The sequence below is a fragment of the Trachurus trachurus genome (assembly GCF_905171665.1).
Source record: "Trachurus trachurus genome assembly, chromosome: 15".
In the NCBI taxonomy this organism is placed as follows: domain Eukaryota; kingdom Metazoa; phylum Chordata; class Actinopteri; order Carangiformes; family Carangidae; genus Trachurus; species Trachurus trachurus.
The window spans coordinates 26,918,892-26,944,201 of record NC_139906.1 but is presented as its reverse complement, the minus strand read 5'-3'; the positions used below and the strand labels follow the sequence as shown (position 1 = coordinate 26,944,201).

The 25,310-nt window shown below is 45.2% G+C and overlaps 1 protein-coding gene across 1 annotated transcript; it reads right to left on the bottom strand.

Annotated features, from left to right (window-relative positions):
- Nucleotides 1-1,349: 1,349 nt before the first annotated feature.
- Nucleotides 1,350-24,955, bottom strand: pcca (propionyl-CoA carboxylase subunit alpha). The gene is made up of 23 exons (XM_083988279.1): nucleotides 24,871-24,955; nucleotides 23,249-23,326; nucleotides 23,002-23,049; nucleotides 22,795-22,863; nucleotides 20,875-20,988; nucleotides 19,369-19,422; nucleotides 18,860-18,991; nucleotides 12,564-12,600; nucleotides 10,965-11,043; nucleotides 10,216-10,318; nucleotides 9,875-9,969; nucleotides 9,070-9,220; nucleotides 7,990-8,133; nucleotides 5,435-5,509; nucleotides 5,266-5,334; nucleotides 5,094-5,169; nucleotides 4,755-4,968; nucleotides 3,567-3,669; nucleotides 3,296-3,394; nucleotides 3,154-3,207; nucleotides 2,462-2,602; nucleotides 2,200-2,277; nucleotides 1,350-1,936 (listed from the first exon to the last, which is right to left on the bottom strand). The coding sequence occupies exons 1-23, from the start codon at nucleotides 24,922-24,924 to the stop codon at nucleotides 1,868-1,870; spliced, it is 2,136 nt and encodes a 711-aa protein (XP_083844405.1). The 5' UTR covers nucleotides 24,925-24,955; the 3' UTR covers nucleotides 1,350-1,867.
- Nucleotides 24,956-25,310: the final 355 nt, after the last annotated feature.

Here is a 25,310-nt window from a genome sequence, read left to right as displayed (position 1 = left end):
TTAAATGGGACATATTAGGGAAATATCACTATTTGAAGGCTCTTTAACATATATTTGGGTGTTTGTCTTGCCTTCCGGCCCCCAAAATGTGAGAATCAACCAAAAAAAAATCAACTAGGTTAAAATCTATGTGGTTTTACAAGGTGTTCCCATAGTCCATGGGTGTTCCCGTAGTTGTCAGATAATGATGTAACTAGTTTTCGAATTTGCATACCACCCCTACCTGGGACCAGTAGAAGGGGTGGTGCGGGGCATGCAGTGGTTCATTTTCATTTAAAGGGACAGACACTGAAACCAGCCGTTCTGAACAGGGCTGTTGTAGAGGATGAAAAGAGCTGTGATGTTTGATCCTTGGAGTATTTTGACCAAAGCATGTCACAGACATGTCTTTAAGACACCTGGGAACTATTTTAATTTGTGGCATATAATGTATCCTTTAATATGTTATAAACACGTATCCTACAAGTTAAGTCTTTATCTCTGCTAAAGAAAACATACAGTAGCTGTCTTGCAGTGGTCTTCACTTAACTATAACTATTATTAATATCAGAGGGTTCTCTTTACTGTTCCTTTGGTTAGATCTACAATGTCACTAACTTTTGTTTTTTTCCCCACTTTGTCTGCGACTCTCTCTGTCTTCATTCTGCAGGTTTCTGTATTGGAGCATTAGGATTCAGATCAGCTATTATTTTTTACTTTTACTATCAGTTAACTATTTCTGCTATTTCTTTTTTAATACGTCTTCATATGTTCTAACATTGCAGGGATGGCACAGCTGAGCTGAAAGAGACAGAAGCTGCCAGTGACTCCATCTGCTGGTCTCATGCTGTCAGGCATCTCTTCAGATAACCAGTTCTCTAACCTCTTCCCTTCCTGCCAGCATCTCACACCCTGCCTGTCTGTGCTGGACTGTCTCAAGGGCGCCTTTGCACCGGATTTCTTGATCAGCCACTCCCTGTATCTTCTCATCAGGTTGGTGCTGCCTGAAGTATTCACCAGGTTCATCACTTGGGGCCATCTTCCTGCTGTGCCTATGGATTATTGTTGTTTCATCCTGGACAGTGGCTCATTGTCCAGGATGAAACAACAATAATGATGCTCACTGGTCCTCTGCCTCCTTCTTTCCTCTCAGTGTACAGCCTCACTTTGGGTGAAACCCTCCATACATTGTGAGAAGCTTTTGGCCAATTTATTATGCCAGCGGGAAATCTGATTACTGGCATTGATTACTATGTTTTCATTCTCTGTCACCCTTTCTCACTACCCTCATCTACCTGAAAGCTGCGTCATCTGTTTTTCATTTTACTGTTGTTTCAGATGCAGTCAGACCAAAAACACTGATGGTGGAAAAAAGTGGGCACTTTATTGGATGTATGTAGAGTGTATTTCAATTCAATAATTACAGACATTTTGACCTTGAGTGGTGTTGGGCTACACAAGCTGCTCCTCTCCAGTACAGTACAGTTCAACAGAATTTTTCCATGGGACTTTTCTAAAAAATACATCTGAAAACTCTGCAGTAGTTTATAAACCAAATATCCATGTTCCTCCATTGTACAGAAGTGGCAGCAAGTATCTCAAAACATTGGCCAATAAACCAAAACGCCAGATATCACAGGGTTAAAGTGAGGAAATAAGGTTTTGGGTGGATTTACCGTTTAACATAAACTAATAATCAGGTCTAGAAAACACAAGCAAAGGAGTCTCCTTGGTTCGGAGCCACTATCAGGGAAACTAAACGGCTGCGGGCCACAAACAGATCAGGCTCGTTATTGTCCGGTCTGTTTGCCAACGTGATCTTCATCTGTGGACCCTGACAGGAGTAAGGCTCGTCCTGGTGATGATGTCACAAGTCAAAGATTCCGTCTTATTCCAGCTCCACCAGCAGGTCTCCCTCCCCCACCGTCTCCCCCGGCTTACAGTGGACACTTTTAACCTGGAAGGAGACACACACAGGCACACAAATTCACACATCTGGTAAATGTGTTTAAAACATGGACAACATAAGTCATTACTTTACTTAATGCAGTTGAATGGGTCTCAAATGTCTCGTACTTATCACTTTTTTTATTCATTAGTAAGGGTTAGTGACTGACGATGCCAGCAGAACTACTCTCATCTTAACTCAAGTTTAGCAAATCGAGGTAAAAAAGAAAAAAGGTAAACACATTTAGAGGATACAAGATAAAAAATTGTTACCTTTGCTTGTCTGGAAGCAGTCAAACTGTTCTGCATCTTCATGGCTTCAATCACACAAATCTCCTGACCCTCTGCGACCTACAAACACACAACCAGGGGCAAAAGGATGAGTATTCATGTTCAACAATCATGACGGAAGCAGGAGAACAGGTGTAAAAAACAGGGGCGTCCGGTCATCCTCGTTGTAGCTCTTGTATGTGAATGTGTGTTTGGTCTGTGTACGAGTGTGTTGTGGCTCTAGTGTGTGTGTGTTCTGTGTTACCGTGTCTCCAGGCTTGACGGACACAGCCACCATGGTGCCGGGCATTGGTGAACGCAGGATGCTGCTGGTGTCTTCTGGGACTTTCTCTGGCATGTAAGAGTTCAACTGTGCAGCCAGCTTTGACAGAACATGAACCTGAAACTGAATGAAAATACAGAGTGTGAGCAACATGGGGAGGAGTGTTTGATCTTGACGGAGGATTTAATTTTTTTTTCATTTTTGTGAAAAAGCATTACATTAATTGGTTGCAATCAGAGTGTGAAGAGGATTTCAAACAGTTTAGTAAAAAACGCACCAGAATAAGATCTCCAACCCTACCTTTAACATTTTACATGTTCATGTAAATCAGCCTTTTGGATTCTGTCTTTACTAGAATATTTACTTTGCAATTTAGTTCTTCCATAAAATCAGAAGCTTAAACCTCTTGATGGACTTTTATTCTGTTATTGAGAATTCAGTAAACAGTATGACATCTTAATAGAGTACCGCTGGCTGCTGATGTATGTGCAACAACCTGTGATCCACTGACTGAGCTAAGACTGCACTACTGCTTTGACAGCATGAGGATATAGAAGGTCATCTGCATGATGGTGTGTGTGTGTGTGTGTGTGTGTGTGTGTGTGTGTGTGTGTGTGTGTGTGTGTGTGTGTGTGTGTGTGTGTGTGTGTGTGTGTGTGTGTGTGTGGACATACTGATGTGCCGAGGAACTGCAGGACGATCTTTCCTGAAGCGTCTCTGGACAGACACTAGATCATAAAGACAAACATCGTTTACATCAGAACTGTAACTGTGTGAGATAACAACAATCTTACTGTGTATGTGTGTGTGTGTCACCTGTAGCATCCTGTATGTGCCATTGATGGTGAGTGGCAGCAGTGTTGAGGCCAGGTTCCACTGTCCACTCACTTCCACCTTTCCTCCATCCACCTCCACCTGTAAACACATGACTGTGTTCTTCAGCTGAGGCTCAGGCACAGTGATGGTTTTCACTGTTCATCGACATCACAGCTTTAGTTTTTCTAATGTTTCACTCTGTTGGTGACTGTTTTATTCATATGAGGTTTGGTATATTTCATTTACTGATGAATGCACATCGGATACTCACAGTATAAACATTTCCAGATTTAGTAACGTCCACAGCATGGCGTCCCTCCCCCAGCTGCACGCTCAGCTCCCAGTGGTTCTGTTCCACAGGGGCCGACGACACTCTGAAAGACACACAGTCCTTTTTATATTAATAGAAGCCAAAGAGCCAGAGCTGCTTCTTCTACAGTGTACAGCACAGTGAAGATACAATCTAACACTCATTTCTTGTGTGTTACCACATGCTACAGAGATGTTATGTTCAGGTGAGATCTTAAAGCCCCAGTATGTAACTTTTTTGGCTTTTTATTAGCAAAAATCAAATATTGCTTTCATAAATACGTATTTCACTTAAGTGGAATCACACCCGCATACAAATGAAAACTTTCTCTCACGTTGTTAATACGTAACGGTATTACAGTTCTGGATATCACACAAATAGTTTACTCCACAGTATCCACACCAGATTTTACCTGACTTCAACACCGACCCGACCAATCACAGGGCTTGGCCAAAACAATGAAATCCCTAAGAAGTGTTTAATGAGACTAACTACTTAGTTAATCTAACTAAATAAATTGAATACACATTTTTCAGCAGATTCAGATTTGATCAGCATATTCAGAACTGAAATCTGATTTTATTGAGTTCAAATGATAAAGTGCTCTCAGTCTCAAGAGTTTTAATTAATGAAGCACCTCACTGTCCTTTGTTTTATTCTCTCATTTAAATGAACTGTGTCTGTGCTTTTTTTATGTAACAAACAATGTATCTAAAATCCAAGTGTGGAGCTGTGTAACACTATGTAAAGCTGGTTAGACAAATATGAAAACCTGCTCCTCTGGTTTTACTGTAGTTTCCAATATGTTAAGAATCAGAAAAAAGTTCAAATTCATTCTGATTTAACTCTGATTCAGATTCTGAATTACTTTATTGATCCTCTGAGGGAAATTTTTCTTTGTTTCAAACTCCTGAATAGTAAGAGAAAATCAACAAAAAGTTTGATATACATAGATAAATAAAATATAATAGCAGAATAAGAACAGAATAAAATAAGATAAAATAGAAAAAGAATAAATACAAATCTGATAATAATAATTCATGTATGTACATGTACTTAGTGTTTAGTATACAGTATAAAAGCGGTGGTGACAGTGGAGTGAACCACACCGGTGAGGCTCCTGCCACATTAAGCTTTCTACATACTGACCTTAAGTCACCCAGAACCCTCTGTGAGCGGAGCTGAGCGGTGATGTACAGAGCTGCGGCCGAGGCCAGCAGCTCCCGACGCGCCTCCGCCTGCAGCTGGTGACCTTTGAACCCGTCAGGATACACCTCTGGCAGGAAGTTAGTGCTGATGTCACCGGAGATGAAGCGAGGGTGGGTGATGATTTCCCGAAGGAGTGGAATGTTGTGGGTCACGCCTGGAGAGAAGACACACTTTGAACCCGTAATCTGAGGAAACTCTCTCCAGGTATTACTCTGATGTTGCATTCAAGACCAAAACCCCACAAATGAGTTCATTCTCAAGTCCTGATGCTTGGTTTACCTCTGATGACGTAGTTATCCAGAGCGTCCTCCATCCGGGCCAGGGCCTCGGCTCGCGTGGCTCCGTAGGTAACCAGCTGCAGCACACATCACAGAGACATAAACCTTGTAATGTTCTTACTGCTGTGACTGTTAATATCAGACATACATTAACAGATCCACTGCTGACTGACCTTAGAGATCATGGGGTCGTAGTAGATGCTGATGTCACTGCCCTCCTGGATGCCGCTGTCCACACGGACCTGACGGAGCAGGGGATGGAGAGACAAGTGTGAGGAGAGCAGAAGGTTCAGGTCCAGACTACAGGGTCTACAGCTCTCTCTCACACACACACACACTTACTTTGCTGAGGTTGAGTGGCTCTTGGTACTGAGACAACCGTCCAATGGAGGGGAGACCGAAAGACTTGTAAGGATCCTAAAAAGAAAAGAGCAAACTAACTTCAGGCTTCACTCTCAACTTTAACATTAACATCTAAAACTATTTCACAGAAACTACACTGGAGCAGTAGTTGAGACACACACACACACACATCAGGACCATTATGCAGTAGGGGTGTGCCAAAATATCGATATGGCAATATATCGCGATACTTTATGCCGCGATACGATATCGATATTCAATATTTAAATATCGATTTTTTTTTTCCCAAAAAAAAAAAAAATTTTCAAAAAAAAATTTTTTTTTCTATTTTTTTTTTCAATTAATAAATCATGTTTCAGACCTAAATCCAATTGAAATATGTTGTTGTAACTTGCACTTGTATAAAATGGCATGGATAATTTGAATTACATTGTTTTGACTCAGTTTGTCCCATGAATAATCACTATCGTCTGATGTACATACAACTCGGATTTTAAGTGACACAGATATCGTGATGTATCGTGGATGAAATTTCTTGCAATATATCGATAATCGCAGAATCGCTGTACCGTGATATTATCGTTATCGTGGGTAAAATATCGTGATAGTATCGTATCGTGGGGTACCTAGTGATACCCAGCCCTATTATGCAGCATCATGGTCACTCATATTAAAGGACAATTCTGGGCAAATTCAACTCAGGGCTGTATTTTCCTAACATTTTAGGTCTAAAAGAAGGAATCTGAAGATTTTCAGTTTAATTGCTCCTGTTTTGCAGTGGTTGTGTCTGTCCCCGCATCGCCACGGCAGCGATGAATGGGGGCGGATGGAAGTTCCGCTGTTTAGGCTGTTTACAGCCCTCAAAGCCGCAATTTTTTCCACAGACAGCGTCAGATGGCTACTCAAACACGCACCGAGAAGTTTAATTCAAGCAAGCCGACATGTTTGTAAAACTAGATCTAATTCAAAGTCTTGCGGAATCTCGCGCGAGACCCAAATTGTCCTGTGTTGTCCTGGTTGGAGACAGGAATCATGTGACCATGGTTAGTGAAGCTAGTCAGGGATGCAAATGCTAAAAAAAAACAAAAAAGCAAAAACAAAACATAAAAACACTGGTTACATGTTGCCTATCTAATTGCTCAATTATGCTACAAAAAAAATTTCAGGTCAGGGAGGAGAAAAAAAAAGCATGAGAGCAGCAAGAGAGAGGCTGCAGGGAAAGGTCACCAGCAGGAGACGCTGGTCATTCATTTTGGATCTATTCTAGACACTATTCAGTGTAACCCTAACTGAATATAGTTGCAATACAATACAATACAATTAAGCAGGGTGGGAATGTTGAAGCTGCTCTGGTACCAGTCACTGAGAAGAAGCCTGCTCCCTGCTGGCTCATGAGATAAATAAGAGCCTTATTTGACACAGTTTTCCATTTGTCAATGTCAAGTGAGATTCTCACTAGGGTTGGGCGGTATGAGCAAAATCTTATATCACGGTATGAGTAATTTCATATCACGGTAACGGTATATATCACGGTATGTTTTTTCCCCCTGTAAATTCAATTAATGGCTTAAAATAACCCATACTGTCGCATTTGATCATTTTCCTCTTTTATTTTTCAACTTGGATTTCTATTTAAAAAAGACAGGAAAAATGCCAGAGCAGTCTGGCTCCAGTTAGTGCAATTATATATATAAAAAAAATAAATGACAGAATCACAAATTTGCATTTTACAAAAATGGCTACGGTCTGTGCTGTCTATGGCTGTTCAAACAGGTCAAACCGGGAAAATCAAAGAAGTTACTCTAGAGTTCCTAAGTAACCTTTACAGTCAACGTAAAGTAGTACAAAAGCACAACTGACGGAAAAACGGTGGGTGGGAGGGACGGAAGTGACCATAATAAACTGTGTCCTAGCCTGTCCTACCGTAAAAATGGCACATAGAAAGAGGAGTAAAGCAATATGTTAAGCGGCAATATATATTTAGGCATCAAAGATGTTCAATCAAACCCACATAGTTTGAAACAACGTTTAAAACACACACAGCCAGTGTCACAACTAAGCATAAAAAGCCCGCTAGCTTAATGCTAACGTATAATGTAAAACACCATAGACGGGCTAACAGAGATTAGCATCGCTTATAACCTGACTTACTCCTCTTCTGAAAAACTCTGACAAGTCAAACTTTAGGATGTGTTAGAGGTCTAATTCATCTGTCTAACCATCAGAACTATGACACATGAAACGGTACGTGAAACGGTACGTGAAACGTACGTAAAACACAGCTGATCGATCGAAAAAAAATTACGGCTGGAGTGAATCTTCTTCGTCATGCTGATGCAACCACGCCAAGCAGTCTGCTGCAGTGCCGGCTCCCCCGTGTGTCGAGGCGGTCTAACTACAGTGACTCAGAGAGATGCCGCAGACATCTGCTCTTTCTCCGGTATAAACGGTATTGCAAAATCTCTACCGGTAGACATTTTATACCGTCACGCGGTATAATACCGTCATACCGCCCAACCCTAATTCTCACACACCTCAGCGTACACACGACTCTCGATGGCCCAGCCGTTAATTGGGATGTCTTTCTGTTGGTGCTGCAGTTTGTAGCCCTTGGCAACCCGAATCATCTGCTCCACCAGGTCCAGACCTGTGATGCACTCTGTGATTGGATGCTCCACCTGGTGTCAAAGGTTAAACAGACAATAAATAACATGTTGCAGGACAACTCTAGGTCTTCACCAGCAGGTGTGTTTTGATCAGTTGTCATGGAGATGGTCACAGATACCAAGTAAAAACCAGCTATGCTACAACTTTAAAGGGATAGTTCACCCAAAATTGAAATTTCACTCATTATCTACTCACCCTCATGTCGACTAAGGGCTGTGAGAAGTTTCAGAGTCCTCCGTGGCTTCTCTGAGTTACAGGGGGTCTCGACGTAGCAGTGCATGTCCATATAACGGTTGCAAATGGATACCAACTGTCTTCGTAACAAAAAGACACACCAAAAAACATCCAAATACCTCCATGCTGCTCGTATGTAATGTCTGTCTTGTATTGAAGCCCCGAAATGCGAAATTGTCCCGAAATTTTTATTATAAGTCTATATTTCAAGCTTGTTTTGTAGCGGAAGCTTCTCGAAGCTCCTCTTCCTGGTTTGTCAAATTTGGACGAACTGGGAAGAGGAGCTTCGAGGAGCTTTTGCTACAAAACAAGCTTGAAATATAGACTTATAATAAAAATTTCGGGACAATTTCGCATTTCGGGGCTTCAATACAAGACTGACATTACATATGAGCAGCATGGAGGTATTTGGATGTTTTTTGGTGTGTCTTTTTGTTACGAAGACAGTTGGTATCCATTTGCAACCGTTATATGGACATGCAGTGCTATGCCGAGACCCCCTGTAACTCAGAGAAGCCACGGAGGACTCTGAAACTTCTCCCAGCCCTTAGTCGACATGAGGGTGAGTAGATAATGAGTGAAATTTCAATTTTGGGTGAACTATCCCTTTAAGCTCTGGAAAGAGCTCATCTAGTTTCTCACTTGGTACATGGCAGATGTTCCTCAGTGGGTGTTTCCAGGCCACAGACACACACACTGACACACACACTGACCTGCAGTCGTGTGTTCATCTCCAGGAAGTAGAAGTTCTTCTGAGAGTCCACCAGAAACTCCACAGTTCCAGCAGAGGAGTACTGCACGGCCTTGGCCAGCTGCACTGCCTGCTCTCCCATGGCCCGCCGCGTCTCTGAGTCCAGGAAAGTGCTGGAGACACACAACACTACACACTCAGACTCACTCAGCAGCTACGAGAGGCCAACACAAACACATTCGACACATTTAGCAACACAGCTTTCTAGCATTCATCTAAATACACAAATTCTCTGTAGTGCTGCTTATTGTACATGCAGGGGACTAAGAGGTATCCAGGTATTTTTGAAACCGTGTGTTTGGTCTTTCAGCCACATGCATCTGCAGCTGTGGCCGACTGAAACCGGAGTTTTTTGTAACCGGAGTCCAGGTTTCCGGTTTCAGCAGTCATGTGTGGACCGGAAAATCGCAATTAAGCTCTTGTTGCCATTGTTTGACGTCACAGTGTGCGACGGTAAACAGTAAGGTGTATCTACGCTCTGCAGAATTTTGTTGATATTCATGTGTGACAGTAAGCAGTTACTCCACTTCGTTGTCAGTCCACACGAAAGAATCCGCCCTGCCTCGGTTCGCCATTGTTGTTTTTCCGGTAATGAATTTTTCCAGCCTTGTGATTGGCTTACATGGCCTTCCTGTGATATCGCCACCTACTGCTTTGGCATGTGCATGACATTGCTTGAGGCGGATTTTGCGGTTTCATGTGGACGGAGATATTTTTTAAATCACACGTGTTGGTATGGACGGGGATTTCTTTTTTAAACCACTGACCTGGGAGCCTCCTCCACCACCTTCTGGTTCCTCCTCTGGATGGAGCACTCCCTCTCATTCAGCCACAGGGCGTTGCCATGTTTATCAGCCAGCACCTACCAGAATCAGACACATCTCTGAATGAAGAGGATGGAATTCATCTTCTGACAATTCATCTCTTCACTTTTTGTCACTGGAGCTAAACAAGTGCGAACATCATGGAAGATGTTTTACAAATGGATTTAGAGTCAATCAAGTTTAAAACCCATAAGCTACTGTATACATGTTTACTGGAAATCTCTTGGTGCAGATAAAAACCAGTGAAAATATTTCACATCTTATCCAAATAAAAGGTGTGGTACCTGTATCTCTATGTGTCTGGGGTTGTCAATGTACTTCTCAATGAGCAGCCGGTCGTCTCCAAAGCTGGAAGCTGCCTCCTGGGATGAGAACCGGAAACCTTCCCTGTGATAAAACACAATCACAGACACACAAGGTTATTATCGTTCGGAAAATTTTATTCATTTTTGTTTTTATTTAGCTTTTCAGTTTGCTTTTTTATTTCAATTTAGTTTTAGCTAGTTCAACACGTAACAAAGCAGTTTTAGTTTAGTTTTTATTTAGTTTTAGTCTTTCAGGTAGCAACCTGAAATATTTGAAAAAACTGAATAGGATAAAAGAATGCATGACACCAAACATAGTTTACCAAATCCTTCAATTTTATTCTTCTGCCATTACCTGGAGCTAAATCAAAAGTAGAACTTAAAATGGTCTGCATCCAAGAGAGAAAAAAAGCTGATTTTATCTGCCTTTCAGTTTAGTTTTAGTTACTTTTGTATTGATCATTGTAGTTTTTATTTGTCATTTTTACTTTGATTTCAGTTCACTAATTTAATTTATGGCTAGTTTTAGTTTTAGTCTTAGTTCTTCTCGTTAACTATAATAATTCTGTCTGCTTGAGAAGTGAAGAAGAGGCTTAGGGTTGGAAGCCATGCTCAGTATTAGCTGACATCACTTGTGATTTACATCAAAGGGTTTCACAGGAGAACCTCAGTTCCAGCAGTGTTATCAAGGAGAAGATGATGAGATGTGACAAACCCAGGTACAATACCTTGTCTCGTCATCATTCCAAGATATCCTCATTCCTTTCCCTCCTCCTCCTGCGGATGCTTTGATCATGACAGGGTAACCTTTCAAAATACAAAGAGAACACCACAACAATGTAAACAACACGCCTCGGTTTCATTCCTCAAATGAAGACATGAGCATCAGAGAGCTGTCCACTCACAACAGCTGCATTTAGTTTGTTCATTCTAAAAGCAAACTCATGTAAACACAGCAGACAAAAAATGATCAAGGTCTTGTCTATGTATTGTATGTCTATAACAGAGGTCGGCAACCTGCGGCTCTTTCATCACTCTGCTGTGGCTCCCGTGTGGCTCTCGTGGTTTAGAGAGGGCGAGCTCATTTTGGGGGGAAAAAGAAAAAAGATAGGCTAAATAATGGCCATTCACTTGTTCATTGTAGCCTAATAGTTATTTCTTTGGAGACCGAGGTGCTCATGTGTCATTAAAATAAAACTTGTTTCAATATTTTGTCAATCAAAATATGCATCACGTAGGTTTTTTTTCCACCATAAAGTAAACATTGCTCACGTCTCACATGAGAGCTTGCAATCGTGAAAATAAAAGTGATGTCTTAGAACCCGTGCAGTGAAGTTCAGAGGCAGTAATCACATTAACCTGGTGAGAGAAATTATTTGATGAGCTATTATTTTGAAAATATATGTTTCTAAATCGGACCTTGAACCGAGTCTCATATTCAGGATGACGGCTGCTTTACGTCACGGAAATCAAGGAATGACGGCATACTGAAATAGACATTATATAAACTGGCATATTTTGGGGCTGTCCTTATTAATGACAGAGACTGCTGCAGCTGACCCTACAATTTCTCTGCCTATCTGAGCCAAACACGGCCGCCTCTGTGATTTTGGTCATGTCCTTGGTTAAAGCATGTGTGTCTGTGCATGGGTGCCGTTCAGATGTAGCGTCTGTAGTGCGCACAGATCACAGTTTACTTTCAATGTAGGATGCGCGCCATACGCGCTCACAACCCAAAGCGACACTGTAGCGACGCGCATTCGTTGCGGCGGCGATGGGGCTCCGAGTGGGTTTGGATACTGTGGGAAAGGGCCCAAAAGGCTCTTTTAATGCAAAAGGTTGCCGACCCCTGGTCTCTAATGTATTCTACCATGGTGGTTAAACTAGCTCTACATGCTGCTGACACAGTGGTGGTTCAGTTGTAATGAAGTTCTTCTATAACCATAATGGCTGCTGTACTTGTACTTCAGTAGGATTTTCGTGCAGAACTTTAACTTTTTAAAAACATTTTTATTTCCCTCTATTGGTGCTAAAGGAAATGATCTGAATACTTATTGAGATATAATTAAAATCTAATGTCAAGATATACTATACATGGTGTGTATAGCAACGTTATAGTGCTGAACGTATCCGTAGAAAATACGTTACAATGAGAGATTGGCTCGGTGGAGCTGGTTTATGGTTTAAGTTATAAGTATCTTTAACACATTAGCCTAAACTCTTTTAGGTTGTGTCTAGAGAAATCCCTAATTTTATATTTTATATATTTTTTTTAAATACATTTGACATTTATTTCTCCTTCAGTGTGTAGCAGAGTAATGACTTACCAATCTCCTGAGCGATCTTCACAGCATCCTCAGCAGTCTGCCACAGAGAGGAGGGATGGTTACTACACTGTAACTTTAGGTTATTTACATAACCCCGGTTCTCTGAGTAATATGAGTGAGATGTCTCACTATGGGATGCACGCCTCGCTGCAGCCCTCAGAAGCATTTATCTCATTACGCCAATCCTGATTGGCTGGTGAACGTGTCCGTCCGCCACAGGTAGTCCCACCTACCTTAAATAGCTCATGCGGACGGCACCACCCTCATTCAAGATAAGCACCTCTTCTCACTCGCCCAAGCAAGAAGGGTAGTCTGGTGAGACATCTCACTCATATTACTCAGAGAACCGGGGTTATGTAAATAACCTAAAGTTCTCTTTCATAATATTTCGTTCGATGTCTCACTATGGGATATGGTTGCTCCCGTATTGCCAGACAAGCTTATCGAGCGTCCACCAACCCACAGGGAAAAAGGTACTCTGTTCCAATCAGGACAGCAAAACCGCGCGTGCCACGCACGGAGCGGAGACGTCCAGCATATAAAAACGGACAAAAGTGAGAGGCGAGGACCAACTCGCTGCAGCACAGATGTCCTGAACAGAAACTCCCCTGAATAAGGCCCAGGATGCGGCCAAGCCCCGAGTCGAGTGCGCCCGCAGACCCGCAGGTGCCTGCAAACCCTGACTCGTATAAGCCAAAGCAATCGCCTCCACGACCCAGTGGGACAGGCGCTGCTTTGTGACAGGTTTCCCCTTATGAGGATTAGCCCAGGAGACAAACAGCTGATCGCTCCTCCTGAAACCCTTAGTCCTGTCCATGTAAGTGCGCACCGCACGGACTGGACATAACGCATGTGACCGCTGCTCTCCAGGTGAGGCAGCAAAGGCCACAAGGTCAATAGGAGAACATGAGCCCACTACCTTAGGCACAAAGGCCGGGTTGGGCTTCAAAATCATCCTCACATCCCCCGGGAAAAGCTGAGTGCATGATGGATGCACCGAAAGCGCATGGATGTCACTAACCCGTTTAGCCGAAGCCAGAGCCAGTAACAACACTGTCTTGAGAGACAGGTGTTTCAAGCCTGCTCCCCCCAGCGGCTCAAAAGGAGGACCCTTGAGCCCCTCCAGAACCACAGCCAGATCCCATGGTGGCACCAGCGGTCTGGACACGGGGAGAAGCCTGCGCGCTCCCTTCATAAAACGGCAAACCAGCGGGTGCTGGCTCGCTGTTTGTTTCCCAAACCCCACGTGACAGGCGGCTATAGCTGCCAAGTACACTTTAACTGTGGAGAAGGCTTTTCGTTTGTCAATCAGGTCCTGTAAGAATGACAATATCACACCCACTGGACACTGAAAAGGAACGTGGCCATTTCTGTGACACCAGTCCTCAAACACTCTCCACTTACAGTCATACAGAGACCTAGTGGAAGAGGCTCGAGCACTTTGTATAGTGGAAATCACACGCTGTGGGAGTCCCACAGCTGACAAATTGAACCACTCAGGGGCCAAACCCACAGCGCCAGGCGTTCTGGGTGCGGGTGGAAAACCGTCCCTCCCCCCTGCGATAACAGGTCCCTGCGCAGCGGGAGCTGCCAAGGTTGCGCGCACAGCAACCGATATATCTCCGCCAGCCAATGCATCGCAGGCCAATGCGGAGCTATCAGAATCAGCGCGTGGCCGTGGTCCCTCACTCTGGATAGAGTGGGGGGTATCAGGGCCAGGGGAGGGAACGCGTAAAGAAGCTCGTGCGGCCAGACGTGCGCTAGTGCGTCTATGCCGAGGGGAGCATCCAGGTTGCGCAGAGAGTAAAACAGCGCGCACTGCGCGTTTCCTCTTGACGCGAACAGATCCACCGCGGCCCGACCATAACGGGCCCATATCTGTTCCACAATCTCCGGGTGCAGAGTCCACTTCCCGTATACCGGCGCGCCCCTGGACAACAGGTCCGCGCCCGTGTTCAGAGCTCCCGGGACGTGCGTCGCCCTCAGGGAGAGGAGACGACCGCAGCTCCACAGGATCAGTCTGCGTGCCAGCATGTGCAACTGACGAGAGCGCAACCCCCCTTGGCGGTTGATGTACGCTACCGTCGTCGTATTGTCCGTCCTCACCAGGACATGATGGCCCATGAGAGACGGAAGGAAGTGTTTCAGGGAGAGGAACACCGCTGAAAGTTCCAGAAAATTTATGTGAGACCGCTGGAGGTCCACACTCCAGCGGCCCCTCACTGACCGGCCCTCGTGAATTCCGCCCCACCCTGTCAGGCTGGCGTCCGTAGTGACCACCTTCCTGGACAGGACAGAGCCCATGGGCACCCCGCGGGTCAGAAACGACGGGGCTCGCCAGTGGCGCAGTGCCCTGACGCACCCCGGCGTAACCAACACTCTCCGTGCGCCATGACGCACGGGATCCAGCCCGCATGAGGCCACCCAGAGCTGGAATTCCCTCATGTGGAGGCGACCGAGACGAACCACGAGAATGGCTGACGCCATCAGTCCGAGTAATCGAAGACACAATCTGAATTGAACAGATTTGCCTGGATGGAAAAGCGCGAGACATGCTCTGAAAGCTCTCACTCGCTCCGCCGAGAGGCGCGCCGTGAAAATCACCGAGTCCAGGGATAATCCCAGAAAGATTATGTCCTGTGTTGGGCACAGCATGCTCTTTTCCGCGTTTATCACAAAACCCAGGTCTAATAGGTGCCGTGTGAGAATACGCGTATGCGCCATGGCCTCCTGCCTCGATTGTGCCAAAAGCAGCCAATCGTCCAGATATGTGGCCAAGCGAATGCCCTGCTGTCTCAGCAGGTGCCGCCACCGCGCTGTTTATTTTTATAGTTTTGGCTTTTATTAGCTGCGCCCTCGGCACTCGGCCTGGATGCGACAGCGGGACACATTTTATTTTCTTTATGAAAACTTGTGTGTGTGTGTGCGTGCTTGTGGACATGGGAGAGGGGCAACCGCTGAACCCTCTGCCGTCAGATGTCCGTCTCTCCCGGTCTGCTCTGGCACGGTCCGTGGCAGCTGGGAGATGGGGGCGTGGGGGGCCCCGGAGTGCACGCTCGGAAGCCAAACAGGTGGAGCTGGAGAACGGGGAACTTCCAGCTGCATCACCGGCGACGAGAGGGGCGGTCAGGCCGCTCTCTTCTTCTTCCTGGCCTGGTGGCTGGTAGCTTGCGCGGGCTGTGCCGGCGGAGCTGTAGCTGGGGCCGAGGGCTTCTTGAACCAGCCGGGCCGACCGGGCACGGGCGGCGGGGCGGGCTGAGGCTTCGGATGTTTCGGTATTTTGAACTGCGAAACCTGGGAAGCAGCCTGCGCGAAGGATTTACGCTGCGCAGGTGGAGAGGGAGCTGGGGGCTTGCGAGGGAGGCAGAGCTTGAGAGCTTCGTCTTCCTTCTTTTTGGCTTCACACCGTTGTTGCATCGATGCTAGGGCGGAACCAAAAATCCCCTCCGGGACAATGGGCATGTCCAGGACGTCGTCCTTCTCTCTGTCTGACAGGCTGGCGAGGTTGAGCCACCGCGCTCGCTCCTGCAGAACCATGGTCCCCATCGCTCTTCCCGTGGCCTGGACCGCGCAGCGTTGGACACGGAGACACAGGTCGGTGATGACCGGTATCTCCTCCCACGCAGCTGGGTCCTGAGTTTGCACAACATCCTCGCACAACTCAGCCTGGTAAGCCGTGAGCAGCGAGAGGACATTGAGCGCTCTGGCCGAGAGCGCCGCCGCCTTGTACGCTTTCTCAGTCAGGGCTGACTGAAAACGGTCGGACTTGGACGGCAGGCTGGGGCTCCGGGAGGACACCGCTGACAGCTGGGGGTGAAGGTGAGCTGCAACAAGTGGCTCCATCGGAGGCATGCGGAGCAGACCCAGGCTCTCCATCGCCTCACAGTCGAGGGACGAGGCCCCGGGAACCGGGCTCCGGCTGCTGTAGGGGCGGTCTCTCCATGAGCGCGCCACCTCCTCCAGCAGCTCTGGGAAGACGGGGAGAAGTTGCTTCGTCGCGCTCTTGGCCAAGGGCAATTTCTTCCCCTCGTAGCGTGATCTGGTGGTCTCAGCTACGACAGCGGGCCAGGGGATGCCCAGCCGGGCAGCAGCGCGTTTGCACACGTCGAGCATGTCCGAGCTGGGGGAGGGAGAAGCTGGTGTGCTACTCTCGTCTCCATCCCGAGAGTCGACAGAAGCCGCGGGCTTTGCAGCCCGAGCCGGCGTGATGAAGATGTCATCCTCTTCTTCATCCTCTGATATGAGGAGATCCAAGGCGCCATCATCATCTTCCCCATAGTCCAAATCCAGGACGTCTTCCTCCAGCGGGGGAACCGCGGCTAGCTCGAGCTGGGAGCCCCAGCTGGCGCTAGCCTCCGGTGTCGCCACCGCAGCGACCCCCACCTCCTCTCCGCCCTCGACGGCGGCGCTGTCGGAAGAGAGATAGGGGTCATGTCCAGACAGGCTAGCCTGGCGGGCTAGTCGTCTGCGGAGACTCTTGATGGTGAACACCGCACAGTGTTGACACGAGCCGGGGACCTCGATAGCCGCCCGGGCGTGTTCCAGCCCAAGACAGCACGAGCAGACCTGGTGTGGATCCATGCTCGATATCTTATTCCCGCAGCGACAGAGTCTGGCTCCGGAGTCTCCGTGCCCTCTGGTGTGAGGGGTTTTATCCTCCATTCCGTGCGAGCTGGTGTGCAGGCAGGGAGCCGAGGCAGTTAGCTGGTGTGCTAACCGTGAAGAAGCCGAGAATTAGCTGGTGTGCTAATGCCCGGTGCTCGAGTAGCCGTGGTGGGGCGTCGAGAGCAGTGCTGACCAAGCCGTGGAGGGCAGGAAAGCACTGGGTTCGATCTGGTGTGACCGACGAAGCAGAAAAATGTCCTAAGCTAGTAGCGCCCAGCGACAGAAGCTAAATAAGATCCGTCTATGGACAGTTAAGCTAGCTAGCCCTGGACGCGAGATATGCTCCGAGTGAGAAGAGGTGTTTGAATGAAGGTGGTGCCGTCTGCATGAGCTATTTAAGGTAGGTGGGACTACCTGTGGCGGACGGACACGTTCACCAGCCAATCAGGATTGGCGTAATGAGATAAATGCTTCTGAGGGCTGCAGCGAGGCGTGCATCCCATAGTCAGACATCGAACGAAATATTATGAAAGAGAACTGTCTCTTCATCAACTACACCTGCAGCTCCAGGTTAAAGCTGGACCTGGATCACTGCAGGAATGAGTCTGGAACCACAACTGTGGGTCATGTGGGGTTTGTGTTTGGTTGTTCTGCCTTCTTATACTGCATCTAACACATCATACTCTACATACATACCCATGACGCTGCCAAAGGCTAGATGGATGTAGATGATGTTTAATTAGCTCAGATACAACACAGCAGCTCTCAGAGCCATGCTGCCGCTCCCCAACATGAATTAGTGGTCAGATGACAAAACCTTTGGTAATGTTGATTATATTTTCTCATTGAGTGCCAACCACGTAATTTCTCGTTTTTTGTTCCCATGCGTTGAGTGCCAAAAACGTAATTTTACGTTTTTTGCTTCTTTTTTTAAATTATGAAAATAGACACTTTAACACACCTTTATGTGTAAATTTGGGGACTCTACGACGAGTAGAACTGAAATAGATGACGATCAAAAACTCATGACAGCTCACGATCTGGAAGTTTTTATCATAAGTCGGCTTCTGCAAACGGAGTTCTGCATGTGGATGCAGCGCAGCTGCTCTGCTGTCACTGGCGAGGCTCCAGCAGCTCAGAGCAGAAACAGGAAGCTCTCAGCCGACAGTCCCGCCCGGTTTTCATCTGGAGCAACACCGCCCCCGATGGTGGTTTTGTGAATAGAACAACAATTGTTGTATATATTTATCTTACACGAGCCCTTTGATCCAGAAATGCAAGTGTCAGAAGAGCGACAGACACAAACAGAGCACCTTTCATAAAAGACGCTCTATCTCCTTTTCTAGAAAAAAGGCAGGGATTTTGGTGAAACCCAGCCATGTTTAGCTTGACTTTTCTCAGGAACGGAGGCACGTAGAAACAATCGGTTTGTAGCCATTTAAAAGCAGAAAGTTCACCTTTCAAATGAGCCACAGTATGTGTTGGTGGCAATAATATAGAATACACTGTGGCTCTACAAAAATCGTCAAAAATGGTCTAAATTGCCGGTACACTTGACTAAAACTTTGGGAAGGAGCGCGGCACTCAATGAGTTAAGTAAACAGTGACATTAATTTAAACGCCCTGTGAATGCAGAAGAAGGGACCTGTGCTTTATATGTGCAGTGTGTGTGTGTGTGTGTGTGTCCATACCTCGACAACTCCATCAAATCCTGGGATAGTGTTGACCTTAGCAGCCTTAGCAATTAGCTTGCTTTCTATTTTGTCTCCCATTGCCTGGATAGCGTGTGTGTCTGGGCCGATGAACATCACGCCCTCTGCTGCCTGCGTCCAAACAGCATCAAAACCAGGATCAGATTCACATTTCATGTCACACAGAGAACAGCTGATACTCCACTCACCTCAACACTGTGAGATGAGTCTGCTGTCAGCACCAATCATGTACTAATACTATCATCTACCAGTTCTATCTACTTGGCTCGAACAAAGATCCATAGGGTGTAATCATGGAAAACAGAACAGGTAGGAAGCTCACAATGTTTTTGATGAGCTTTTTTAGTGATGGAGGTTCAGACAGGTACAGAATGAAATCACTGGTCACAGTGAAAAGCAGCCTTTTCCAGTCACCTGATGGACGGATGATGCTCTGTCATGACCTCGTAGAGTGTTTAAGAGAAAACTGATTCTGTGTGTTTACTCACCAGTCTCCTTGCAAACTCTTTGTTTTCTGAGAGGAAGCCGTACCCTGGATGAACCTTCATGAGAGCAAAAATGAATAAAGCGTTAATAAGACGCACTTCAAACAGGGGGAGCTGTAACACATGTAGCTCTGCAGAGAAAATGCAGTTTAAACATTAACACTGATGATGACACATCACATTATGAGGAAAACTCTGAACGCATGAGTGGAGAAACATAATGAATCTCCATATTTATTTTCCACACAGCTGTACTGCATGGTGCAAGGACACAATTTACATCCCATAATGCTCTGCTGCAGGTTTACAAATACTGATCTGGTCCAAGTTGATTCAAGAGGAAAAGATCAGAGCGGCGTTAATGAGCATTTTTTGTTGGAGCTTCAGCCGCAGACATGCTCAAAATGTGTTTCCATAGCAACGGAGACTGAACTGAACTGAAACCTGTACATAGACCTATGGGACATGTTCGGGGAGCTGAGTTGGACATTAGCGTGATGTGTAAGAAGAACACAGGAGAGGTGACTGAGCACTGGTCAGAACAACAGCTGTCCACAGTCACAGAGCTGCATCACATGACCAACACTCTCTCCTTTAATCCATCACCGTCTCCGTGTTTATACTTTTTTCCCCCAACTTTATTTAAAGCCCCAGTATGTAACTTATTTGCCTTTTTATTAGCAAAAATCAAATATTGCTTTCATAAATACGTATTTCACTGAAGTGGAATCACACCTGCATACAAATGAAAGCTTTCTCGTACCTTAGAATGAGTTGTTACAAGTCGTTACAAATACATAAGTGGGCGACGCACCGAACCGAGGCGGCCATGTTGCATCGCCGTTTTTACGTTTACGTTGAGTGGCAGCGTGACCGTACAGTAGGTAACCACGGAAACTCAGCGGAGCTGTCGGCTCGGGGAGAAAGTTTTCCAGGTAGCGTCTGTTAAAACTGTCACCACTGTGTAGTGTGAGGAAGGACGGAGGCACTGATGTTGCATTCAGGTGCATTCAGGTGCAGTCAGGCAGACGGCCGTCGGCAAACCAACCGGATGTCATTTTACTCAAGGAGAGCAAGGCGGTAAAACGTGGGTCAGGTAAACAATACGACATCACCATGACAACATATTGTCACGCCTGTATTGTTTTTCCTCGTGCTGGCGGACCACTTGTTTACATAGACGCTTGTTTATCCTGTTACATGCAGCGTCTGTTGTCTGTCTGACGTCTGCCCGATTTCAGGTGAATGCAACATCAAGAATACGTTCAGATATGCAACCGCACCGCTAGATGGGGGGAATTCCTACATATTATACCTTTAAATATTCAATTAACAAATTATGTCAAACACTAACACATAACACAATACATGAGAGCTGTTTCAAAAATACAAAAACAATATGTCAATAAATATAATAAATACATTTAAAGAATACATTTCAGATAAAATAAAACTTAAATAATAAAAAAACTAAATAAATGAATACTAATAGTATAATACTATACTTACAGCTTGTGCTCCTGTAGTTCTGACGGCGTCCATGATAGCGTCCATGTTCAGGTAGCTCTTACTGGTGGGGGCGGGGCCGACACACACCGCCTCATCAGCCATCTTTGCATGGACCTAGGCACGCACACACACAAACAAACACCAGGAGGTTAATTCCAGACCTGACAGCATCTACATGTGCTTCTCAATAAATGAGAATACCATGGAAAAGTTCATTTATTTCAGTAGTTAGTGAAACTCATATATTATATACTAGATTCATTACACACAGACTGAAATATTTCATGTCTTCATTGCTTTTACTTGCAATGATTATGGCTTACATTTAATGAAAACCCACAATTCAGTAACTCAAAAAAGTAGTTCACTATTGTAACTCCAAACACCTGCAGAGGTTTCTTGAGTCTGGTTCAGTAGCTCCACTGTCATGGAGAAGAGCTGACCTCCATCATGTTCTACTTCATTCAGATGCACCTGTATATCTGTGTTACATTTACATTTGATAATGACACATGACCCTCCTCACTCCCTGTTCCACCTGTTGAGCCCCACTCTGCTCCCTGATCTGGGAATAGATGCCTGCATGTATCACTAGGGAGAGAACCAGCTGCACTGATGCTCATGTTACTGTGGTGTGGGTGTTGCATGCAGTCCCTAAAAGTAGAGGTTAGAGTTGTTGTATGTGTGTGAATATACAATGTACTATATTGACCACAAACAGATATAAACAGACATTACAAACATGAACAAGATATGCACTAATGCTAATTCACCTATTTCACAAGTGTTTATGTGCATAAAATGATATCTATCATGACAACATGGATCAAGAGATAAGGCCTAAGGAGGAATCGCTTCATTATGGCTGAGTCTATGTTACTTGATCCCATCACTTCAGTGTACTGCAACATTAATGACAACACACAAGGCATCTCCTCATTTGTTAGACATACATGTACATTTGACATATTTTTGCAGTGTCTGATGTTCAGAGAATCAGAGAATGTAGAAGTTAGTTCAGTAATAATACAGGATGGATTCTACACTGTTCTCATAACTGCTGAATGTCCGGTCCCATTTGTTATATCATTAAAGTTTCATCAGGTCATTGTGTTTGATGGAGTGGAAAATGTATTTTACCATCATGTCATCATCACTATTATTATCAAGTGTGCCTATTAGAACGCTATAATGACGTATCAGGCCAGGTGCTTTTTTAATTAAAGGGATACTTCACCCAACAGGTTTTCATATAATGGCAACGGGCAACAGGTTTTCATATAATGGTGGCGGATAGAGCTCACTTTTGAATCGTCCAAAACACACACTACGGAACATCCAGATACCTCCATACTGATTGTACATACTGACCCAAGTGTCCTGAAGCCACCACATGAAAAAGTAGTTTGAAAAAAATTAATTTGATCTCTGTTTTTAGCCTTGTTGTAGCAGTAGCTCCCAGTGGCTCTGTTGATGTTTGAGTGCATGCGTGAGATTTGCTGCGAGATGTTCTTCCGTGCTTACATCATACATCCAATGGTTTACAAAGACAAACGAACATCTCGCAACAAATCTCACGCATTCGTAGACGATTCAAAAGTGAGCACTATCCGCCGCCATTATATGAAAATCCGTTGCCAGCCGGATCCCCCCTGGAACTCCAAAAGCGTTTTGTTAACTCCGAAAGTTCTCCAAACCCTTCCTTGGCATGACGATGACTAGGTGATTGGTGAATTATCGATTTTGGGTGAAGTATCCCTTTAATGCTAGTGAGTTGGGCCGCGTCAGGTTTTAATTTTCAGGCCCGTTGAGAACTCTACTCTCAAGTCTGTGCAAGGCTGAGGCAGGGTTGGACAGTGACGGCGTGGGAATCACAGGTAAGTTTTAACAGCGTATGAATGAACACAACACAACACTCACAGAACTGGAGTCCACATCACTGTGAACAGCTACAGTCCGGATGCCCATCTTCTTACATGTCTTCATCACCTGATGGAGAAACATGACATTAACTCTTAAGCTGGTCATGACTGATTCACCGCCAGCGTTCTGTTTAAAACATATAGGAGGTGATGTGATGTACTGTACAGCTGCAGGTCTGCACTTAATTTAAACCACATGACTTACTCTGCAGGCAATCTCTCCTCTGTTGGCGATGAGGATCTTATCAAAGGTCTGCAGAGGGAAACAAAGACAGATTAGTGAGTTTACCATTAACACAAGGACGTCCTTTACTCTGAAAAGAACAGCAACACGCTTTGTTAACCCACTAACTGTGGAGGCCATTAGAGTCAAACATGAATGGTTTCCTGGAATGATTTCCTTCAGCGTGAACATGATTGGTGAGTGGTTACAGAGGAAGAGCTGGGTTTACCTTTTCATCGTGGCTGCTGACGGTGGCGTATCCAACCTTGCTGTGCAGCGCACAACATCTGGGCTGGAGTGAGGCATACTGAAAACACACACACACACTGTATCAGGCAGCTGTATCATCACCTTTTCAAAACAACCTTTATGTTTAGTAGCTTGACACTCACATAATTTTACTGTTTAAATATATAGTAAAACAATTAAGTGTCATAAATAACATTATTTTAACTGTGCGGTGTGCCCCAGACTGCATCTGTATGTTGGTTTCACATATTACTAAACAAAGCTCTAAACTAATCCTTTAGGATAACCTCCTCAATGTTTTTCAATTGATTTCTAAACAATATAAAAATCTATCAAAAGATAATTGCCACTTTCTTTAGATGCATTCATCATGGAGAGAATGAGAAAACTAAATGGAAAGTAAAACTTTTCATGAGGTGGTCTGAGAAGACTGCACCACAGGTGAGCGTGCAGCTGCAGTGAAGACAGACATGCAACATATGAAGCAAAAGTCTTAAAGAGGTTATCAGCCTCTATTCAAAAAGGAGCAAACAATAGCAACCACAAAAGCAACCAGGAGTTTTTCAAACTATTTGTAGTGTCTGTATTCATTCAGAATATAATAACAGAGAAGAAACCAGGTGATCAGTGAAGGGTCCAGTGTTAGGAGCCTCAGATAACACTGCTGTGTCACCTTTTCTCACTGACAGTCAACTCGTGCTGTTTCTTCTACTGCTGAGTCATGGGTCAAATCTCAGTCATGTGAACACCGATTTCAGCCCTGGAAGTGAAGGGGAGGTGCTCTAGGGAAAACACAGTGGTTCTGAAGGGGCCCCGAACCCTCTGACCCTGAGTCAGAGTCCGGTCCAGAGGGGCCCAGTGATGGTTTTCCAATTACGCCAGGATAAACAAAACTTACTTTAAACAAGATTAATGAATCCGTGGTAATTAACCAGATGTTACACAGATTCACCAGCACTTCTGTGCAGTAAATGTCCAGTTGCCTGGGTAAGACGTTTGCAGAGTTTGGTGTTCTGTAAACTGACGTCTGTGCAGGTTGAACAGGTGCTTCAATACAATTTTGCATTTTAACTTGCAGAGGTTTTGTTGCACTAACTTAACAGTAGCTATGGGCGTAGGTAGCTCACGTGAACTCTGGTGTCAACTGCTTTGTCATGACGCCGCGTGCATGACACCGAGCAGGGACAAAAGGTTCTGCAGACTAAACGTAGAGTTAAGGGAATATGGATTTACAAATACTAACGGCAGACATCTTCTATAAAACAAACGGACTTTATTTAGTCGGTAAAAACACGACAGAGCAGATTAGCAATAAGAGTCAGACACAGGACGACAGAACAGAGAGAGTAGCTGGTTGGAAACCCTGACTTAGTCGAAGTTAAGTTACACCTGACTCAAAACGCTCAAAACACACTGACTGAAGTAAACACAACACCTTTAACCAGGTGCATCTCTCTACGGGGCTCCTGGAGGGAGACCCCGTGTCTTGTCTGCTCTGTCAGCACCGTCCTGCCCGTCGGTACCGGCTCAGACAAGTCACCGGTGCCGTTCGTTCGGTTACCGGGAGGAGAACCGGCTCTGCAGGGTTTGTGCTCGACTCACCTTTAACGCGGACAGCAGCCTGGACAGAGACGGAGAGAGACTGTGCGCCGCCATGTTGCCCCACTGTGGCGGTCAGACGCTGCGACGTGATGACGTTTAGCTTTACGGAGAGCTGAATGGTGGAGAGAGGGGCGTCAACGCAAGGCTTTTTTTGTCTCAACTTTATTGAAAACAGTCATCCTCTGTCTTACATCACATTATTTCTGGAAGAAAATATAAAAACTTCACATTAACACTGTCAAGACGAGCAGGTCCACAGGTAGGCTACTCTACACTGTACGAAAAGTCAAAAATAATGTCTCTACCTGTCACCACTTTAATTGACGATGGAAAACATCATGAGGTCAAGGAAAGGTGTGAAGGTGATTTGACAGACTTCAAAGAAGACAGTGTGAATGACATGACAGAAATCTACAAAAAGAGAAATAAATGATTAAAAT